This window comes from Candoia aspera, chromosome 15 (assembly GCF_035149785.1).
Source record: "Candoia aspera isolate rCanAsp1 chromosome 15, rCanAsp1.hap2, whole genome shotgun sequence".
Classification (NCBI taxonomy): Eukaryota; Metazoa; Chordata; class Lepidosauria; order Squamata; family Boidae; genus Candoia; species Candoia aspera.
The window spans coordinates 4,362,850-4,381,498 of NC_086167.1; the positions used below are offsets into that span (position 1 = coordinate 4,362,850).

Here is an 18,649-nt window from a genome sequence, read left to right on the forward strand (position 1 = left end):
TGCTAAAAGACTTGAGATCACAGTGAGCCACACCAAGGAATGGGGGTGTTCTGCAAGCACACGGAACACTGTCTAGTTTTGAGTCCTGTGTTGGAAAGTTGAACAGCTCCATCTGTACAACACGCGTAACCAGATCAACAAGAGACAGAAACTTGGCTCCATAGTTTGCTTTGTAACTATCCTCTAAACCAGTGGGTCTGAACTGGCAGTATCAGAATTATAGGAAGGTAAAAGGAAGGACTAAAGGCAAAACTGAAATACTTTGGCCACATAATGAGAAGACAGGACAGCCTGGAGAAGATGCTGATGCTGGGGAGAGTGGAGGGCAAAAGGAAGAGGGGCCGACCAAGGGCAAGGAGGATGGATGACATTCTAGAGGTGACGGACTCGTCCCTGGGGGAGCTGGGGGTGTTGACGACCGACAGGAAGCTCTGGCGTGGGCTAGTCCATGAAGTCACGAAGAGTCGGAAGCGACTAAACGAATAAACAACAACAAAAGGAAGGACAGTGATCAATCAATCAACCAAGCAATTAATAAAATGTAAAACTTTGAAGTTGATTATCTGGATGCAGAGTGGGTCATTGGAACTTTATTTCTTTTAAACTTTCTGTAAATAAATACAACAATAGAATGCCTGTTAACATGTAAATGACATTCTTGGAAAAAGTGTGGGTTTTTTGTCTCTACCATAGTACAACCCAGTTCTCTGATTGCATGATTAGATAGAAAAGAGGGAGAATTGTTACTTTAAACCAGAGATGGAGAATTGGATGCCCAACATCACCTGTGCCCCCCATAGTCCTCTGCCAAAACTCTGCTATTGTAACAGAAGGGAGGAGGAAAAAACAATTATTCTACAGTAATGTATTGAATGATCCTAACCACAATTAATCAATCTTCAGCCAATTTTAATTGCATTGAAATGTAAATAAAATAGAGTAAGTTTTTGTTCTATTCCTGCCCGCTAAAGGCCTTGGAAAACAACTCAAAATCTAGATCTGGTCTCCCAAAATTTGTCTCATGGTCCTGGCTATCTCATGTTTCTTTACAACCTGTTCAGCTATGTCATAACTGACATCCTCCCCTTTTGGACTCAGCAGGCAGAATTCTTAAAAGAATAATAATCTGTAAATTGTTTTTCTCTTTCCATGAGGAATCAGAAAATCTAATCCCTGAGACCCTGAATACCAAAGCGTGAAGCTAATTTCTTTCTGCAACTGAGCCAGAGTTGAAAGAACAAAATAACCACTCCCTTGGGTTGAATAGAACTCCTGAGGGCTTCGTAAACATGCCCATGCAGCTTCCTCAGCAGCAGGGGGGTCTTCTGGGATGGTTCTCAACCTCCCCATCTAACCTACAGCCCTAGGATGTCCTGGTGGTCTCCCATCCAAGTACAACGGGGACCCACATTGCTCAGTATTCAAAGGATACTCCAAAAGCATTGTCTGGCCCAATAAGCTGAGCAAAATTCCCTATTCATTCCTGGATATTATTTCAACTGACTGAGTCTCTTTTCTGTAACTGAGATGCTATTGGGATTTTTCATTTAAAAGTCTTGATAACATGTCCAGGAAGGACCTCTCGGGGATGACGCCTGGGGCACTTGGCCAGGACTAGTCTGTTGTACAAACGTCTAGTCTAGCAAAAGCGTCATGAGACACAGGAGCAAAGGGAAGGGCATTAGTAGCTCAACCAGCTCAAACGCACCCACTGGAGAAACTGAGGTTCAGAACTGACCATCATTGACTAAACCATTCTGAAACTTTGGAGATTCAGAAATGAAGGGGATGAGAGAGAGGAATGGTCGGAAGTCTCCTCTTATATTCCTCCAGAGCAACATTGGGAGGTGCATTTTAATATCCGTGTTAGGAGGTTGCTTGGCCTAGAACAGGATGAACTAGATCAGCATTTCTCAACCTTGACAACGTTTAAGATGTGTGGACTTCAACTCCCAGAATTCCCCAGCCAGCCATGGAACTTCCAAAGGACAGCTCAGCAGACACTTCACAGATACCTGCCTGGAGGACGGACAAAGATTCAAAACAGATGGCAAAATCACAGAATTGGGATTCAGGTGGGAGCCTGAAAGAACCTAAGTCTCTTTCAAAGGGAGAGTTTTGTGGAAAGTTGCAAAATCCAGCTGCTAAAAGACTTGAGATCACAGTGAGCCACACCAAGGAATGGGGGTGTTCTGCAAGCACACGGAACACTGTCTAGTTTTGAGTCCTGTGTTGGAAAGTTGAACAGCTCCATCTGTACAACATGCGTAACCAGATCAGCAAGAGACAGAATCACTGCATTGGCTCTGTATGGGAAAACTTGGTTAGTTCTAAACTTCAGTTAACGTGGGGTTTTTTGGTCAGTGTGTGGTTTAGCCTCTGGGTTAAATCTCATCCATTGGGTCAGTTTATGGCTCAAAGTGCTGTGCAGTCCCGGAAAATGGATTAATTCAAGTTACCAAGTCAAGTATATTCAGCCACCAAATTCCAAATACGCCTTGGCCCTCAAAAAGATAAAAATAAAAACGTAAGGTCTCACCAGAGACACAGAACTGTTTTGCTGGCTCAGATGCAAATACAACCAACTCTGTTCTGGTGTCACTCTCAAGCAGGAAGGGCAGGGATAGTAACAGCCCCCCAGCACTGCTCCGGAGCTGGAAGTCAGAAATAGGCCAACTTGGAAGACTTCGTGCTCTTAATGGGAGCACGCATTTCCGGCTTTGTTCAGTTTTTCCCTCCTGTTCCTGGATACACTGGGAGAGATATTGACCAAAAGATCCCCAACCTCAAATGGGGGTTTGGGATCGTTTATTTTCCCCCTGGACCAGACAACGCTGCCTGACTGTATAATGTGTAAGAGACACGCGTGCTGCACCACCAAAGCCACAACCCAGCTTTGGCCACTCCAAACTTTGACAGAGAATGACTCAAACAGACTGTATGACGAGCAACGGTATTTAACTATTCGGCTTGACTGTAGCTCAGTTCAAATAAAATCAAGTAACATTTAGATTTGATCCGGGGCCCGCCCGCCACTCTGGTTTGAACATAGCCACTTCTGAAATCACCCCCCAGCCGACAAATAGTGCATCTGGCTTGTAAAACCTGTTCTCAGGGCCCCCCTTGGGCCACAGTGGACCCCCACAACTGTTCAGCAACGCCCATGCTCCTGGGCTGAAGGGACCTTGGTCTGAAGAAGGCCCCACACGAGTCGGGTCACGTCTGAGGCTCCCAAGCATCAGGCGCGGCCCCCGGATCTCTCCGCCGTTTGGGCTCTGGCAGGTTGAGCAGGAGCAGGGCCCCCACCGCAACCGTCTTCAGGCTGAGCACGCTGTGCATGGCGTCCTGCGGGGCAGGGCTGCCCGAGCCTGGCAGGCAGGGCTTCCACTCCGAGGCTGCCCCCAGCGGCTCGCTCTTCAGGGCGTGTGTTCGCTGGTGCTTGAGGAGGTTGGCACTCTGGCCAAAGGTCCGCTCGCAGTGGGGGCACTTGAAGAGCCCCTCGCCCATGTGGGCGCGCCGGTGCCGGATCAGGGTGGAGCCCCGGCGGAAGGTTTTCTCGCAGTGAGGACACTGGTAGGGCTTCTCACCGTCGTGCAGCCGCTGGTGGCGCATGTACTCCTGCCTGCAGGTGAACGTGGCGCTGCAGGAAGCGCAGGGGTACGGCTGCTCCCCAGTGTGGATTCGCTGGTGCCAGATGAACTCCTGCTTGTAGCGGAAGCTCTTCTCGCAGCCGGGACACCGGTAAGTCTTCTCCCCGGCGTGGCTCCGCTGGTGCCAGGCAAATTCTTGCTTGAAGCGGAAGCTCTTCTCGCACTCCGGGCACTTGTACGGCCGGTCGCCCACGTGGGCCCGCTGGTGCCACATGAACTCCTGCTTGTACCGGAAGCTCTTCTCGCACTCCGGGCACTTGTAGGGGCGCTCCACAGAGTGGGTCTTCAGGTGCCACGTCAGTTCCTGCTTGAAGCGGAAGTTCTTCTCGCAGGTGGCACACTTGTGGGGCCATTCCGCAGTGTGGGTGCGCTGGTGCCACATCAGCTCCTGTTTGTGCCGGAAGACCTTTGCGCAGTCGCTGCAGCGGTACGTCTTTTCTCCAGCGTGCACCTTCTGATGCCAGGTGTACTCATGGGCGTATCGGAAGGACTTGTCACACCTCCCGCATCTGTAGGGCCTTTCCTCCTTGAGGGCCCCCCTCGGGCGGGTGCTCGGCGCGGAACAGTGTGCACAGGTGCAGGGCAGCATCCCAGCTCGGCTTGGGAGACCAGCAGGGGCTGGGGGTTTCTTAACAGGGCCACTCTCACATTCAGGGCACACCTGCCCCAGTGCTCCAAGGGGCATCACAGACGGGATGTGGAGAGCCGAATGGGCGGGGAAACATTTCTGGCATTGGGTACAGATCAACAGCATCTCCTCATGGGTGCTGGGCTGGGGGACGCTCAGGGGCCAGGAACTGCTTTCCCCAGCCCGAGGGGCTGCCTGAAATTCCACGGGGAGAGCCTGCTCACCCACCATGGTGCCGTCTGCCCCCTTGGGCCCCGTATCCCAGGGAGATTGAGCTGTCGCTCCGCTCACCGCAGAGTCAGGCCTGAGGGGGCCTTCTGGCCACACAGGCTGCTCACAGGGGGATCCGTGGTCACAGCTCCCCTCCCAGGCCTGTAGGTATAGCGGGCAGCACGGCAGTCCTGTGCCATCTTCATCCAGAGCAGGCTCCTGTTTAACTGCCGGCTGGCCACCTGCTGAAACAAAAGGCCGAATGGAAGCATTACACAGAGGCACAAGAACAAAAATAAACAAGTTATTGGGGAGGGGGCAAGTGGGCACCTTACAAATTCTGAGTGTGTCCAGGGGTAGTTCTCACAAAACAGGCCCCGTAGCGATGGACGCACTTTCCACGCATCTGCTTCCATGGGCATGGCCAGTCTCAGCCCTGCATTTCCCACAAGACAAACGCTGGAGGGGCTTTCTACCAACTCCTCCCCTCCCCCAGGCTCTCTAGCACCTCAGCCTAATTTTCAAAGGTAGCAATGCATTTGATTCAAAGGCGGAAACTTCAGGGAGGCACAACTCCATCTGAGGCTGTTTTTTAGCAGGGAGCCAAACCCTCAAACACAGCCACCCGTCACGTCTGTTTCCCACGAACGTCAGGGGCATTGGCAGCTGGCTGGCACTTTGCTTTTCAACAGGCCAGAGACAGTTGGCAAACAACTGCAAAATGGGCCTTTCCAGAAGTGTGAAGTCCAGGGACCGTCTGCACACAATCCTACTTTTCACCGAGCAGCTAAACTCATTGGACGGAAGCAAGAAAAGCCGCTTTGCGGTTTTTTCTCTGCATTATTACCGATTTAAAGATCTGGATTGTGGCAAGTTCTTAGTGGTATGGGGATACCAAGTCATCTTGTCTGCCTCCTGAAGAAACGACCAAGTAGCAACAGTAAGAACAGACCACGGAACAACAGACTGGTTTAAGATTGGGAAAGGAGTACGGCAGGGCTGTATCCTCTCACCCTTCCTATTCAACTTGTACGCAGAACACATCATGCGACATGCTGGGCTTGAGGAATCCAAGGCTGGAGTTAAAATCGCTGGAAGAAACATTAACAATCTCAGATATGCAGATGATACCACTTTGATGGCTGAAAGCGAAGAGGAACTGAGGAGCCTTATGATGAAGGTGAAAGAAGAAAGTGCAAAAGCTGGCTTGCAGCTAAACCTCAAAAAAACCAAGTTTATGGCAACCAGCTTGATTGATAACTGGCAAATAGAGGGAGAAAACGTAGAAGCAGTGAAAGACTTTGTATTTCTAGGTGCGAAGATTACTGCAGATGCTGACTGCAGTCAGGAAATCAGAAGGCGCTTAATCCTTGGGAGAAGAGCAATGACAAATCTCGATAAAATAGTTAAGAGCAGAGACATCACACTGACAACAAAGGCCCGCATAGTTAAAGCAGTGGTGTTCCCCGTAGTGACATATGGCTGCGAGAGCTGGACCATAAGGCAGGCTGAGCGAAGGAAGATCGATGCTTTTGAACTGTGGTGTTGGAGGGAAATGCTGAGAGTGCCTTGGACTGCAAGAAGATCGAACCAGTCCATCCTCCAGGAAATAAAGCCAGACTGCTCACTCGAGGGAACGTTATTAAAGGCAAAACTGAAATACTTTGGCCACATAATGAGAAGACAGGACACCCTGGAGAAGATGCTGATGCTGGGGAGAGTGGAGGGCAAAAGGAAGAGGGGCCGACCAAGGGCAAGGTGGATGGATGATATTCTAGAGGTGACGGACTTGTCCCTGGGGGAGCTGGGGGTGTTGACGACCGACAGGAAGCTCTGGCGTGGGCTGGTCCATGAAGTCACGAAGAGTCGGAAGCGACTAAACGAATAAACAACAAAGATCTGGAGCTCACCCAGTGGATACAGTGACCATATGTCCTTTATGATAAAGGGTAGCCCTTTTTTTCAGAAAGCTGTCCTTTAGGTTGATTTTTCAAAAACTCCCTTTTGCCCTTTATTTTGGTCATTTAACTTTTAGCGTACAAATGGGACCACTAAATGCACAGTCACAGAATTCACAGAATTTCACATTCATGTGAAAAATATGGAAATTGAATTGTCTTTTTAAAAGAAATTTACGTATACTGTTTGATTTTTAAATATTTTTATTAGAATATGCATTTTTGTGAAGTTTTTCTTGGCTTTGCTCTTGAATTTTCCTTTGTAAAGCAGTTATAAACAAAGACAATTAACTTTTTTTATCCTTATGAACCTCTTTCAGATTTGCCCCTTTTTCAGGTTTGTCCTTTACTTTTTCCAAGAAAATATGGTCCCTGTACCTGCTGATAATTAAATCCTCCAAAACAGCCCCCTTGGAAGAAAGGCCTGTTTCTCTTTCCGTGCAAGGGGGTGTTTCACAAGTATCACAATCCTTTTCCTTCTTTGTGCCGCTCAGGCGCTTCTCTCAGTGCTATGGATGGCAATAGGAGCGTGGTGGTGGACATCCCCTGCACTGGGGTGGCAATCTCTCTGCAGCTGGAGGGCATGGGGAAAAACGTGGAAAGCTAGCGGTACCAAGAGGGAAGATTAAAACAGGGGAACAGGCTGCCACAGGATGTGGTAAGTTCTCCTTTGCTACAAGTTGACTGTCAGAGGTCCTGAACTGAGCCAGGGGTTGGACTAAGTGACCTCTTCCAGCACTTTGATTCTACAAGGCAGTTGCGAGCTGGCCATCCCCAACACTTCCCCCCCACAAATCACTACCACCGCAGGAACCCCACCCTATCTGCAGCTTCAGACGTACCCCCAAAATTGTCCTGTGAATCCCCTCTGGACTTTGGGAACTGGGCTCTGCCCGCACAGGGCTTCTCCCCACCTTCGCTCTGCACGAGGATGCTGGGGGGCTGGACGGCGAGACCTGGGAGGAGAGGGAGGGGAGGGGAGGGGGAGAGGGGGAGTGAATCCTTTCCCCTTCACTGCCCTCCTGGGGGGAGCCAGCCACAGCAGAGGCCGCAGAGGAGCGCCTGTCCACTGCATCCCCAAGGCACAAGGGCGCTGCTTGAGGGCAAAGAGGGGCAAGGCCCCAAAAACCATCTCACACTGCTGCTGTCTCCCCGAGAACTTTGCACATGCACAAGGGCACTAAACCACCACCAGCCCCAGGGGTGTCTGCAGGACGTGGTCAAAAAAGTCAGGATGGCAGTCACAGTGGTGCCCCTGAAGCTCTGCTTGCTTTTTATGTGCAGCCTACATACACACACCCAAACACACAAACACGTGCAACACACATAAAAAGCTGGCGGAGCTTTGATTGCAACCAATCATGGCTGCCATCCTTTTCTTTCAATAATTTTTATTAAGAATTATATTAAACAGATAAAACTAACATAAAAACCTAATACCAACCTACATTAAAAAAAGAAAGAAAAAAAATTAAAGAAGTGCAGGGAACCCACCCCCAAAAAAGGAGGAAAAAAGGAGGAAACCTCCCCCTTCATCCCCAGCAAGTATATTCAGCATTAACAACCTATCACTGTCTCTTAAAATACATCTTCCTTCCACACTCCAGCCCATTGTGTCTACGTGCATCTCTAACTCTTCAGCTCTCCTTATTAATCAGTGTCGCGGCTGCCCCCTTGACCTTTGGGATCCCACCCTGCAGACCACCCCGAGAGCCCCTTCCCCAGCAAAAGCACCAGCATTGCCCTCAAAGGGGAAGCAACGTTTATGTTCTAATTACTCCTTGTTCAGAGGGGCACCCCGCTCTTTGCGGGGCCCATTTGAACTAGAGGGTCAGGCGGCGCCCAAGCACGACAGTTCGTTTCCGAGGTCTCGAGATGCGACGGGCCCTTCCCTTTCTCCCCCTTCCAAACCTGGGCAGCCCACCTGCTCCCCCCTTGCCTTCGCCTCCTCCCTAGGCTCCGGCCCAGGCAAGGCAGCCTCTCGCCCCCCTCTAGGGGCCACCCCTTCCACTTCAGGGGGGCCACCTATTGCTCGACAGACAGATCCATCCCAAACAGGCAGAGGAAACAGGGCAGGCCGGGGAGGGCACCGTGCAAATGGGCGGCGGCGTAGCCGTCACAGGGCCAAAATAAAAAACTTGTGCAGATCCAGTGTGAGCTGCTACAACTATTTCTCAAGAGCCAAACTATCTCCCATCCTTTTCAGCCAGCCCTCAGAGTAGAGAGGAGGAGAGTTTAGGGTGAGACTTGGGGTGCAGCGAGCTGGCCATGGATGGTCTCAAAGAAAAGGACATGTCCAGGATGTCCCCAAGACCCTCGCTTGGCGTGAAGGATAGTTCATCTTCAGGTGGGCGACGCCTGCCCAGCTTCCCCTCTAGAGGTCGTTTGGCCCCTCCCTGGACTCCCTCTGGAATGCTGGAAGAGCTCGCCTACCAAATACCACACGGTGTTTTTATCAGGAGCACCCCACTGGAAAACGGGTACCTAAAGAGGCCAGGGCATCGTAGTTGTCCTTCATGACGTCCCGGTAGAGGCTCTTCTGCCAGTCTGTTAGTGCTGCCCACTCTTCTGCAGAAAAGTAGATCGCCACTTCCTCAAAGGTCACCGGGCCGCCGTGAGGAAGGAGCCCAGGCGCACCAGTGCCGGCCGGTCCTCCTCCTCGATCCCTCGGGGGTGGCAGCCGCTACAGTGCCACACGGAGCAAACAACAGCATTGGGACATTATTTTTTTTTCTATTTCATTTCTCCAATTTGCATAATTTATACCACAATTTTAAAGAAGATTTGGAAGGATTCAGGAATGAGTTCATTGTGGAGAGAAGTGCCTTGAAATGCCAAATTTACACAGCCCCCATCTGAAACTTTTTTTTTTTAATTTCCCCACACTTTTTCAAAGGCATCTCGCAACTTGGAAAAAAAGAAAGCTGCAGTTTTTGCAGGGCTGAACTTAGCTCTGCATTACCAGATGCTCTCTGCTTTCAGCACATTTGTTGATGCTGGTGCTCAAACCAGCCTTGGGCTACCAAGAACTGAATGACTGCCCCTGTGAACTGAAGATAGGAAACAACATCCCTTTACAGGTAGTCCTCATTTAGCAACTACAATTGGGACTGGCAAGTTGATCATTAAGCAAAGCAGTGAAAAATCATGTGACCGAGACAGTGCTTATGATCTGACCAGCTTTCCTTTGCTTTACAGACCTGTGAAGGTTGTAAATGCCGGCATTGGTCGCAAAGTTACTTTTTCAGCACCATCATAACTTTGAACGGTCGCTGTCTGAGGTAGTCACTAAACAAGGACCACCTGTATAATGTTGGGATGGGAAACGAGATTTCCCCCATGTAGTTTAGCTTTGGGTTAAAATACTGAAATCAGATGGCAGGGTTGAGCTCTAAACTTAAATTTTAAATTCATGAGCACATGCAGCTGGATTAGGCTGAGAATCCATCTAGTCCTGCCCCCTGTGCCCAACGGTGGCTGGAGGCTTTGGTGACATCACAAGCAGGAAGAAAGGATGAAACAAACCCTCTTCCTTTCTCTCCCAAGGAGATGATATTTAAGCCGTCTTGCCTGTAATTCTGGGAGCAACCCTCAAGAGCCCCACTCCTTTAAAAACTCCCTTTTAACACCATTTAATTAGCAGCCACACCACATCTGGTGGCAGAGAATTCCACTGCCTAATTCTGCATCACATCAAGAACACCTTCCTTGCGTTCTTCTCAGATCTCCCCGCACTGACTTTCAGCGGATGACTCTGATATTTAACACTGTGAGAAGGGGAGGAAAATGTTCCTCTCGCCTTATTTTCTACATTGTGCGTGATATAAAATCTCCTTAGGGTGTCTCCTTTTACCTTCTTCAGCCCAAGCTCAGAAGCCCTCTGCTCTGGTGACTTTCTTAGTTGGGAAGCAATCGCTTAACTCACCTCCCCCCCTTTTTCCAGCTAGCCCCCTATCTGGATCCAGTGACGGCCATGCACACCACCAAAGGAATTAGAGAGATGCTCCACGGGATGGGAGTTTGGGCAGAAGTCTGGTTTAGCAGAGGACAGACTTACCTGCAGGGTGGTGGATCCAGCCATCTCTAGAGGCGAGGAGTTGCCAGTCTCCCTGAAATCCAGACACCTCCTTCTTGCACGGGGGAGGGGGCAGAATCAATATGGCAGCTAATTAATGCAGGACGGTTTCTTCCTAAGCAATAGGCAGCCCTTGGGTGGGGCAGGCAAGCCTGAAAACAGAGTTTCGCAGGATGGTTGCAATTCCATGACTTGCTATGGGGGGGGGGGCAGGGGAGGGGAGGGAGGAGAAAAAGAGATGGGAGGAAAAGACAAGTGTGTATTTTAACACCATGCAGACTTGTACCAGTCCAGGTTTCAGAACTAAAAAAGGTGGGACCCTGGGAACTAACCGCCCGGTGTCCCTCGTGATAGGCGGTGATAAAAATGTGACAAATAAATAAATAAATAAAATTAAAAGTGGTGGCTTTGCATAAACTTTGTGCACAAAGTTTATGCAAATCAGACCCGTGATGGGCGAGGGCGACGGCAGGTGCCAATGTTCATTTGCATAAGGGGAAGTTGCAAAGCTTTCCTCTCCATCACGGCAGGACATGGCAGAGAGCTGATCCTGGGAAGCCACTTCCAGGACACACCCACAACGGAGGTGCCTGTTCCTCAGTTTCCAGGTCCACTCAGCTGAACCGGCAGATCCCTGCCCTGCTTTCTCCTGGGGCCCCACGCGCACCAGCAGGCGTGCTAAGCTCTGCCCAGCTATTCTACCCCAAAAGGTGTCACCATAAGAGCATCAGAGGAGGAACAGGGGAGGCCCAGGTTCCAGGCCACCATCCCTGAGCTGGACTATTGTGACCTGGCTAAAACAGAGGACAGGGTCTATGTCCCCCAACTGTGGAGGAAAGGCAGGGCATCAAACTAACGGATAAAAAAGCATGCGCAGATAAGGGACTGGTCACCCATAGGGATTCTGGTCTGGCCACTGCTGCCAATAGACCTGGGGCACTTTTTGATGGTGTTGGGCCAGGCAGGGTGGTAGAACTGGGCACAGCTGGCAGCTGTTGGGCCTCAGCATCCTAGCAGGACACCTCCCTGCCAAAGTCACGCTGAGCGCCTGGAGCTGATGGCTCCTGCTGGCTTTCCCCATTCCTAGAGCGAAGGGGTGGTCAAGAGAGACAGCGGTGGGTGGCCAAAGGCAGCTGCCAAGGGCTGCTCTGGCCGCCCCTCCAGGGAGGGAATTGATGGAGTCAGTTGACAAAAAGTCCCAGGGCCATTTGCAGAGACACAAGGGGGAAAGAGGCCCCTGGGTGCAAGCAGAAAGCTTCTGCTTTGCTCCTGAGTAAACGTGGTGGGGAGAGACACTTCTGAGATTCAGGAAGGGATAACGGGAAAGCGTACTTTTCTTTTGTTATATTTCAAAGCCACAGTCCTCTCGTGCATAGGGAAACACGTGCAGGCGCCCAAGCAGGCCACTGCTTTCCTAGGGCATGATTTTGATGCAACTGTGGTTGTTAGACATTAGGGTAACTTCACTTTGTTACTAAATTAACCCATTATCTGGGTTTGTACAATGCACCCAACTGTAGACTGACCAAATGGACAGTGTTCATGCAACATACTAAGCCACAAAAGACTACAGACACGTTAAGCAGGATTTCAACTAACTAAGCTTAGTGCATGCTCACTGGCCTGGTTAAAAGGATTGTGTGACCCCAGCCTGTCCTTCCTCCCTCCCTCCCCTCCTCCCTCCCTTCCTGCCTCCCTCCTCTCTCTCTCTCTCATTCCTTCCTTCCTTCCTTCCTTCCTTCCCTTCCTCCCTCCCTTCACATGCCACCTGTTCCACAGCCTCATTTACCACAAATGGCGGCCTCCTAAATCCCAGGGCCTCATTTATCTCTCCAAATTTATTTTCTTTTCTTCTTAGCTCCAAAACGCCATCTTACCATTATTTCAGAAAATTGAGTTCCTACTCTTCTCAAGAAACATGCAAAAACTGTTGTATATGTTCTAAAATGGCATTTCACACCCTCCTGCAAAGAATCCTCAAACATCTAATCTCCCAACCTGGGGGCGGGAGGAGGAAGAAAATTTGTCCCAGCACATTTGACACCGTTGTAAATATTTAGCACAGCTCAAGATCAGCTGAAGTTTGCCAGCCTCAGCTTTGTAACCACAAAAGTAGGCTCCCAAAATCTAGATAGCCTATTTTTCATATTATATTATCTCATTATGCAAATCACATGGTGAGTTGCTTAATCAACTTGTCCCCAGTTTCTATGACATTATGTACTTGATAGCTAACGCAGTGTGTCTCAATCTTGGCAGCTTGAAGATGGGTGGACTTCAACTCCCAGAATTGCCCAGCCAGCAAGGCTGGCTGAAGAATTCTGGGAGTTGAAGTCCACACTTCTTCAAGTTGCCAGGGCTGAGACACACTGACCTAACGTCACAGCCTTCAGCCTCACTCCTCTGCTGTTTGAATCTGAAAAAATATTGTATAAAGAAACGCCAGCCTGCATTAATAGGGAAAGAGTGTATGAAGATTTGAGAGCCAAACGCTAGCTCAGCCAAGCACTTCCACTACATGGAAGTTCTACTGGACTGTGACTCCCTGCCATTGTTTCTCCCCCAGTTTAGTTTCCCTTGCAAGATTCTACCATCCCCACATACAGTGGCAGTGAGTTCTCTACGTTGTTAATAATAATCCTGGATGAAATATTTTTATTTGGCAATTGGTTCAGCACAGAAAAAACAACTTATTTCTCCATATATACTTTAGTGGGACCATTTTCCTTTCTTCCGGTAGCAATCACTGATAGTTGCCAACTGATCTGAGTGAACAAGCCACTTTTTCACAGATCTTAAGGGCTTCCCATCAAGTGCTTCTTAGAGGCAGAGCTAAAGTGGCCAGCTGGAAAGTTGGCAGCCACAATTTATGAGTTTTACTTCCCCACTGCTCCCTTATCAGGGGGCAGAGGGGAGTAAAGCACACGTGTAAATGAGATCAGTTTTAGGAAACAGCCACCTCAAAAGCATCTTAAGAAATTTCCCTTGCCTAAATCCTACACACACGCGCGCACATCCCAGCTGTAGATGTCAGAGCATTCAAAAGCCGGGCTGAGGAGGGGGGCACCTCAAGCATGCAAATTTTATGCAAACATCATGAGCAAATGCTCGATTAAGCATGCAAATCAGCCACAGCCTCTGGCTCCTGGGGTGTTTCCATGGCGGCCTCCCGGCCAGCACTGCAGCATTGTGATGTGCTGGGGCTCAGAAGAGGGGTGCTGGCTGGAGCTTCCCTCCGCCCTTCCCCAAATCTCTCACCTGCCTCCAGCACAGCATGAATCATAAAAATGGGGCCTGCACCTGCAGGCTGATGGGATGTAATCCAAAGTCTCCCCCCCTCCCACTGCGTGATGGGTAGAGAAGCCTTGAGAGAGCTGCACACAACAAAGCCAAAATGTTTCCCCTCTCCTGCTTAAGCAGAGAGATGCACCCTCCCCGCAAAATCCTCTCACAGAGAGCACTAGCTCCTCAGGGAAACATTCTCACCTGACATGCTAGTTTTCTACATGAGAAGAATGCTACTGCAAAAAAGAACATTCAGCCGAACCAAGAGGTTCAGCCTGCTGATGCCGCCCAACTTTCAGCCGATGCTGGAACCTCCCTTTTTTCTTCTCCTGCTCTACCATCAGCAGCCAAGCACTGTGCCCTGCCCCAGCGCCCCCAGCCCAACTTTTACGAAAGGGCAGCCCCCCTCCCGCCATCCAGGTTGCTCTGCACTTCTCTACCTTAGAAGAGCTCATTTTACCCCCACCTTACAATGAATTTTCAGGGTGCTTTCGGAAAATCCAGACCCCTAGAGACAGTTTCATCACCTTCCCTGGGTGCAGCATATAACACCGTGGCAACCGAGGCTCCCTAAGGCTGGGGTCTCCCAGCATCCCTGATTCATCTGCTCCAGGAAGGGTGGAAACCAAATCCAGATGCAACCACTGGAAGGATGAATGCCTGCTTCCTGCCTCTGCTGGGCTCAGCAGCCGGCAAGGATAAATATGCACACATTTAAATCAGCTCACATGTGCAAATAGACAAGGTGGCAAGGCTGCATGTTGGACAATAGGCCATTTTAAAAACATGCACATATTGCTATGAATTAACATATGCAAATAAACACAAGATTTTTTCCCCCTTCCTATTCTGAAGAAGGCTGGAAAAGCTTAGCTTCGTATATTTAGGATATTTTAGAAAATTGCATCAAATCCAATATATGCATTCTAAGAAAATAAAGTTAGGATTGCATGCTGTTTCCTTTTCAATATGCCAATTCTAAGCGTATTTCTTCAAGATTAAGTTCTCAGTAAGCATAGAAACAAACATAGCATGTCTTGCTGAGCAAACACCTTCAGGCTTGCGGGGTTCATACATGACTTTTCCTTAAACGGACAAAAAATGGCACGCCCTTCAAAACGTAGAACAAGAAGGCAGAGAGCAGGAATCTAGCCGTTCTGGACACATGGGCATCTTCTGAGCATACGCAGTACCAGCTGAACCGCCTGCCGCGCTCAGAAATCCTGGGAGGCACATTAGGTGGGAAGCGCCCAACTGCTCTTGCGACGGAGATACTAAAAGCTCAACGCGTGTTTTGGGCTCACTTAACCTTGTCAGGGCTTGGAAACTAAACAGGCTCAGACAGACCTGGTTAGGAGTGGATGGGAGATCTGCGGGAGTCGCAGTCTAGACTTGAGAAGTGGAAAAACAGCCTGGAAGAATTCAACAGTAAAATCACTTTGCCAAGAAAACTGAACCGGCGTGTCCATGCAGATACCCAGATCTAGTTCAACTTGGAGTCTTATGCAGCCTGTGCCCACCCCATCTTGTTTTCTCCCAAGCTTTATTAAAAGATCTGGGGAGATCTTTTAATGTCTTCCTGACATCCTTGTTCATTATTCTCTTGCTGTTGATCAGGAAGCAAGCCCTCTTCCACATGGAATCCAGGCCATATCTTGATTTCTTCCCCAATTTGATACATTTTGGATCTGGCTAGTAGATGGGAGACCACTAGGAAATCTCAGGGTCGGAGGCTATAATGGGAAGCTGGAAGAAAGTATGCCAGAATATGCAAATCGTTACTGTATTCCTGTCTAGAGAAGTGTGTGGCTGCATCCGTACAGCCACTAGGAATCCAGTTGGACATGGGGTCAGCAGAGTTGAGCCGAACTTGAAGGGGTTTTGCATGCTATCATGCAACAATTTAACATGGCCAACACAAAACTCTGAAGGAGTTGGTTTTGCATTTATTTTATAAGCAGGAAAACAGACAATTTAAATGATTCACCATCACTTTTTAAATATCAAAGAACTCTTTAGTAAGTCAGTCATAGTATTATGGGTTGGGAGACGGCTACTAACAGCACCACGGACTGCAAGGAGAACAAGTGGTCCCGGACCAAATAAATGCTGACTCTTGACCAGCAGACGCTCATATACTTTTGTCATGGGGTGCACGTGGATGGTGATCTGGAAGAAATTACTACAGCAAGATTGAGGGAAACAGAAGGGGAAGGTAACAGCGGATCGATGGATTCAAAGCCATCGCAGGACCGTCCTTGGAGTTTATCCATGGAGTTGCTAAGAGCCGAAGCCACCCAGCAGCACTTAGGTGGCTAACACTCTCCTCACTGTAAATCTATTTTAGACTTGATAAATGTTAGCTATGTGATAAAGTTAACGTTGCATATGATTATTAAAAATGGACTGCGGATAGGCTCCTATCATTTTTCACTGCAAAACAAAAGAACTGCAGAGCAGGCTATACAAACAGGCAACACAGATTGCAAAGCTTGAGCCCAAGACAAACAGTAATCTGCCCAACCCAGAAAGAGAGAAAATCCTTGCTCTGCCTCTACGCATGATGCCACTTTGCCTGCATGGCATCGCCAACTTGTCCACTGTGGCTTTTGCCTCTCCTTCAAATATAAAATGTGGAGTCACAAAAAGGCTGCCTGTGTCTAGACCGGTGTTTCTCAACCTTCGCAACTTCAAGAGGTGTGGACCTAACTCCCAGAATTCCTTAGCCAGGATCTTAAAGTTGCCAAGGTTCTAGAAATCAGAGCAGGGAAGAATAAAAAATGTCAAACACTCCTGTTTGCAGATACGTTGAGCTGCAAGTCCTGTCAAGTCCAAGTTAGAGAAAGATAATTTTTCTCTGCTTCTAACAGAGAAAATGATCAGAAGGATAAAAGGCAGCAACTGATAAAATCTTTGGCTTACGGAATTCCCTGCTACTGGATAGTTTTAGAAGAGGAGCCAAGGGCATGGAAGAGGAGGCTTTTCATCCCCATCTGAAAACATGTTTATTTCACCAAGCATCTGCACAATAACTTCTATTAATTTCCTAAAATAAAAGTATCTTCCTGCCACAAGTTGATGCAATTTCACTTTGTCCCTGCCTGTTTTCTTGTTTTCTACTAATTTCCTGTAAGAACCACCCCACCCAGTTTGCTCTAACTCAGTGTTTTTCAACCTTGGCAACTTTAAGACATGTGGACTTCAACTCCCAGAATTCCCCAGGGAGTTGAAGTCCACATATCTTAAAGTTGCCAAGGTTGAGAAACACTGCTCTAACCAGATGCTCTTGGCACACAATATCAATACTGTGTGAACTTCAAGTCAGTCTTGATTTCTGGCAACTGCCTGGACAAGTCCCTGCAGTTTTCTTGGCAAGATTTCAGAAATGGTTTGCCATTGCCTCTTTCCTAGGGCTGAGAGGGAGGGACTGGCCCAAGGTCACCCAGCTGGCTTTGTGCCCAAGGCGGGACGAGAAATCAAGAGTCTCCTGGTTTCTAGCCTGGTGCCTTAACCATGACACCAACCTGGCTCTCTTACTGGTACAACAGGTCAGCAGTTATACTGATTGTACCGTATTCTCTGGTTTACCATCAGTTCCTACTTTATTCACATTTCACAAAATTCTCAAAAATAAGTTGTTGTTTTTTAATGGAGGCTGAGATGGCAAAATTGACAGCTTTGATTAGAGAAAGACTAATTTTATGGTGAATTGGAAGCCCCTTTTGGACTTTTTGCATGAAACAGAAAAGAATGAAATTATGATATATAGATTTGATCATTAATAGTATTAGTTGACAATCTTCTGTTCCCTTCTCTTTATTAGTTTGTTAGATTTTATCTTTTTAAAAATTTAATAAAGTTATTAAAAAAGGGTTTTTTTACATGTAGAAGAGGGTTTGAATTATGATAGTTGCCACTGACTTGTTTAAAGTATTTTTGAAGTTGCTTTTCATGTATTTTCATGTAACTTATTACATGCATACTTTTTTTTCAAGTTTTACCTTAATTTTATTAATAGGGCAAGGATTTCTATGCCTAAAATGTTAGAAATATGTAAGCATTTATGACCTTAAAACCATTTAAATATGACCAATGAAACCAAAAATATGACTTTTAAAGCAAAAATATGACTTTACAATTTTTCTGAAATTAGCACCCAATTTTTAAAAATCTGTGCTCACACACAGACACACACACACACACGTTTATCCTTCTTCACTTCCAGTGCAGAAGTGCTAGTACTGAAGGAATCAAATGAACATTTTGAGAGTAAAATGGTCATCCCTGGATTAGTTTTCATTAACAGCAGAATTGCATTGGATGACCACATGCATCTTGAGGTTATCAAACTCAAAACTCCTTCTGTTGTCCGCCAGGATGTTCTTGTATCTGGAGAAACTCCGTTCAACATCACAAGAGGTTATAGGAACAAATTTGAAAAAACCAAACTCATCTGGAGAAAATTCTGGCTCGAAGTCTTCAAATTTTGCTTCGAGTCCATTTAGAACATTACTTACTTTGCAAAGTGTTGAACAACCCAGATTTGACTGCAGCACTCTTTGCAGTTTATCACTAATTTTTTCAGCCACTTTCCCCTTTGCTTGCTTTAAATCACTCTCAGTTTGTTTTACAATGTTCAGTGCATCACTAAGTTCCATTCCTACAGTTTCAAGGCAGGTGATTGCTCTTGATAATCCACTGAAGTTAGATCCTATATATGCTAAGTTTCCAGCCAAGGTTTTAGAAAAGGAATCTTGCACAATCTTGATGGAGGAAGATTCACAACAGTCAAATTCTTTATCCGCTGCAAGGAAGCATAATTTGTGAAATAATACATAGCCGC

General features: G+C 47.9%; 2 protein-coding genes across 2 annotated transcripts in view; one reads left to right on the plus strand and one right to left on the minus strand.

Annotated features, from left to right (window-relative positions):
• The window catches only part of PES1 (pescadillo ribosomal biogenesis factor 1), a 426,838-nt gene that overhangs the window by 128,329 nt on the left and 279,860 nt on the right, over window positions 1–18,649 (plus strand). The gene's annotated exons all lie outside the window — the stretch shown is intronic.
• Window positions 3,207–10,527, minus strand: LOC134505878 (zinc finger protein 34-like). Its single transcript, XM_063315814.1, has 4 exons — window positions 10,504–10,527; window positions 8,931–9,129; window positions 7,289–7,402; window positions 3,207–4,733 (listed from the first exon to the last, which is right to left on the minus strand). The coding sequence occupies exons 1-4, from the start codon at window positions 10,525–10,527 to the stop codon at window positions 3,217–3,219; spliced, it is 1,854 nt and encodes a 617-aa protein (XP_063171884.1). The 3' UTR covers window positions 3,207–3,216.

Bases quoted from the DNA above. Each gene is read 5' to 3' on its own strand.
- LOC134505878 (XM_063315814.1), bottom strand. From the start codon at position 10,527: ATGGCTGGATCCACCACCCTGCAG. The intron at 7,403-8,930 runs GTACCCGTTTTC...CTCTCCTCCCAG, and splicing joins CGATGCCCTGGCCTCTTTAG to GTCTCGCCGTCCAGCCCCCC. The intron at 4,734-7,288 runs GTACGTCTGAAG...CTTTTGTTTCAG, and splicing joins TTCACAGGACAATTTTGGGG to CAGGTGGCCAGCCGGCAGTT.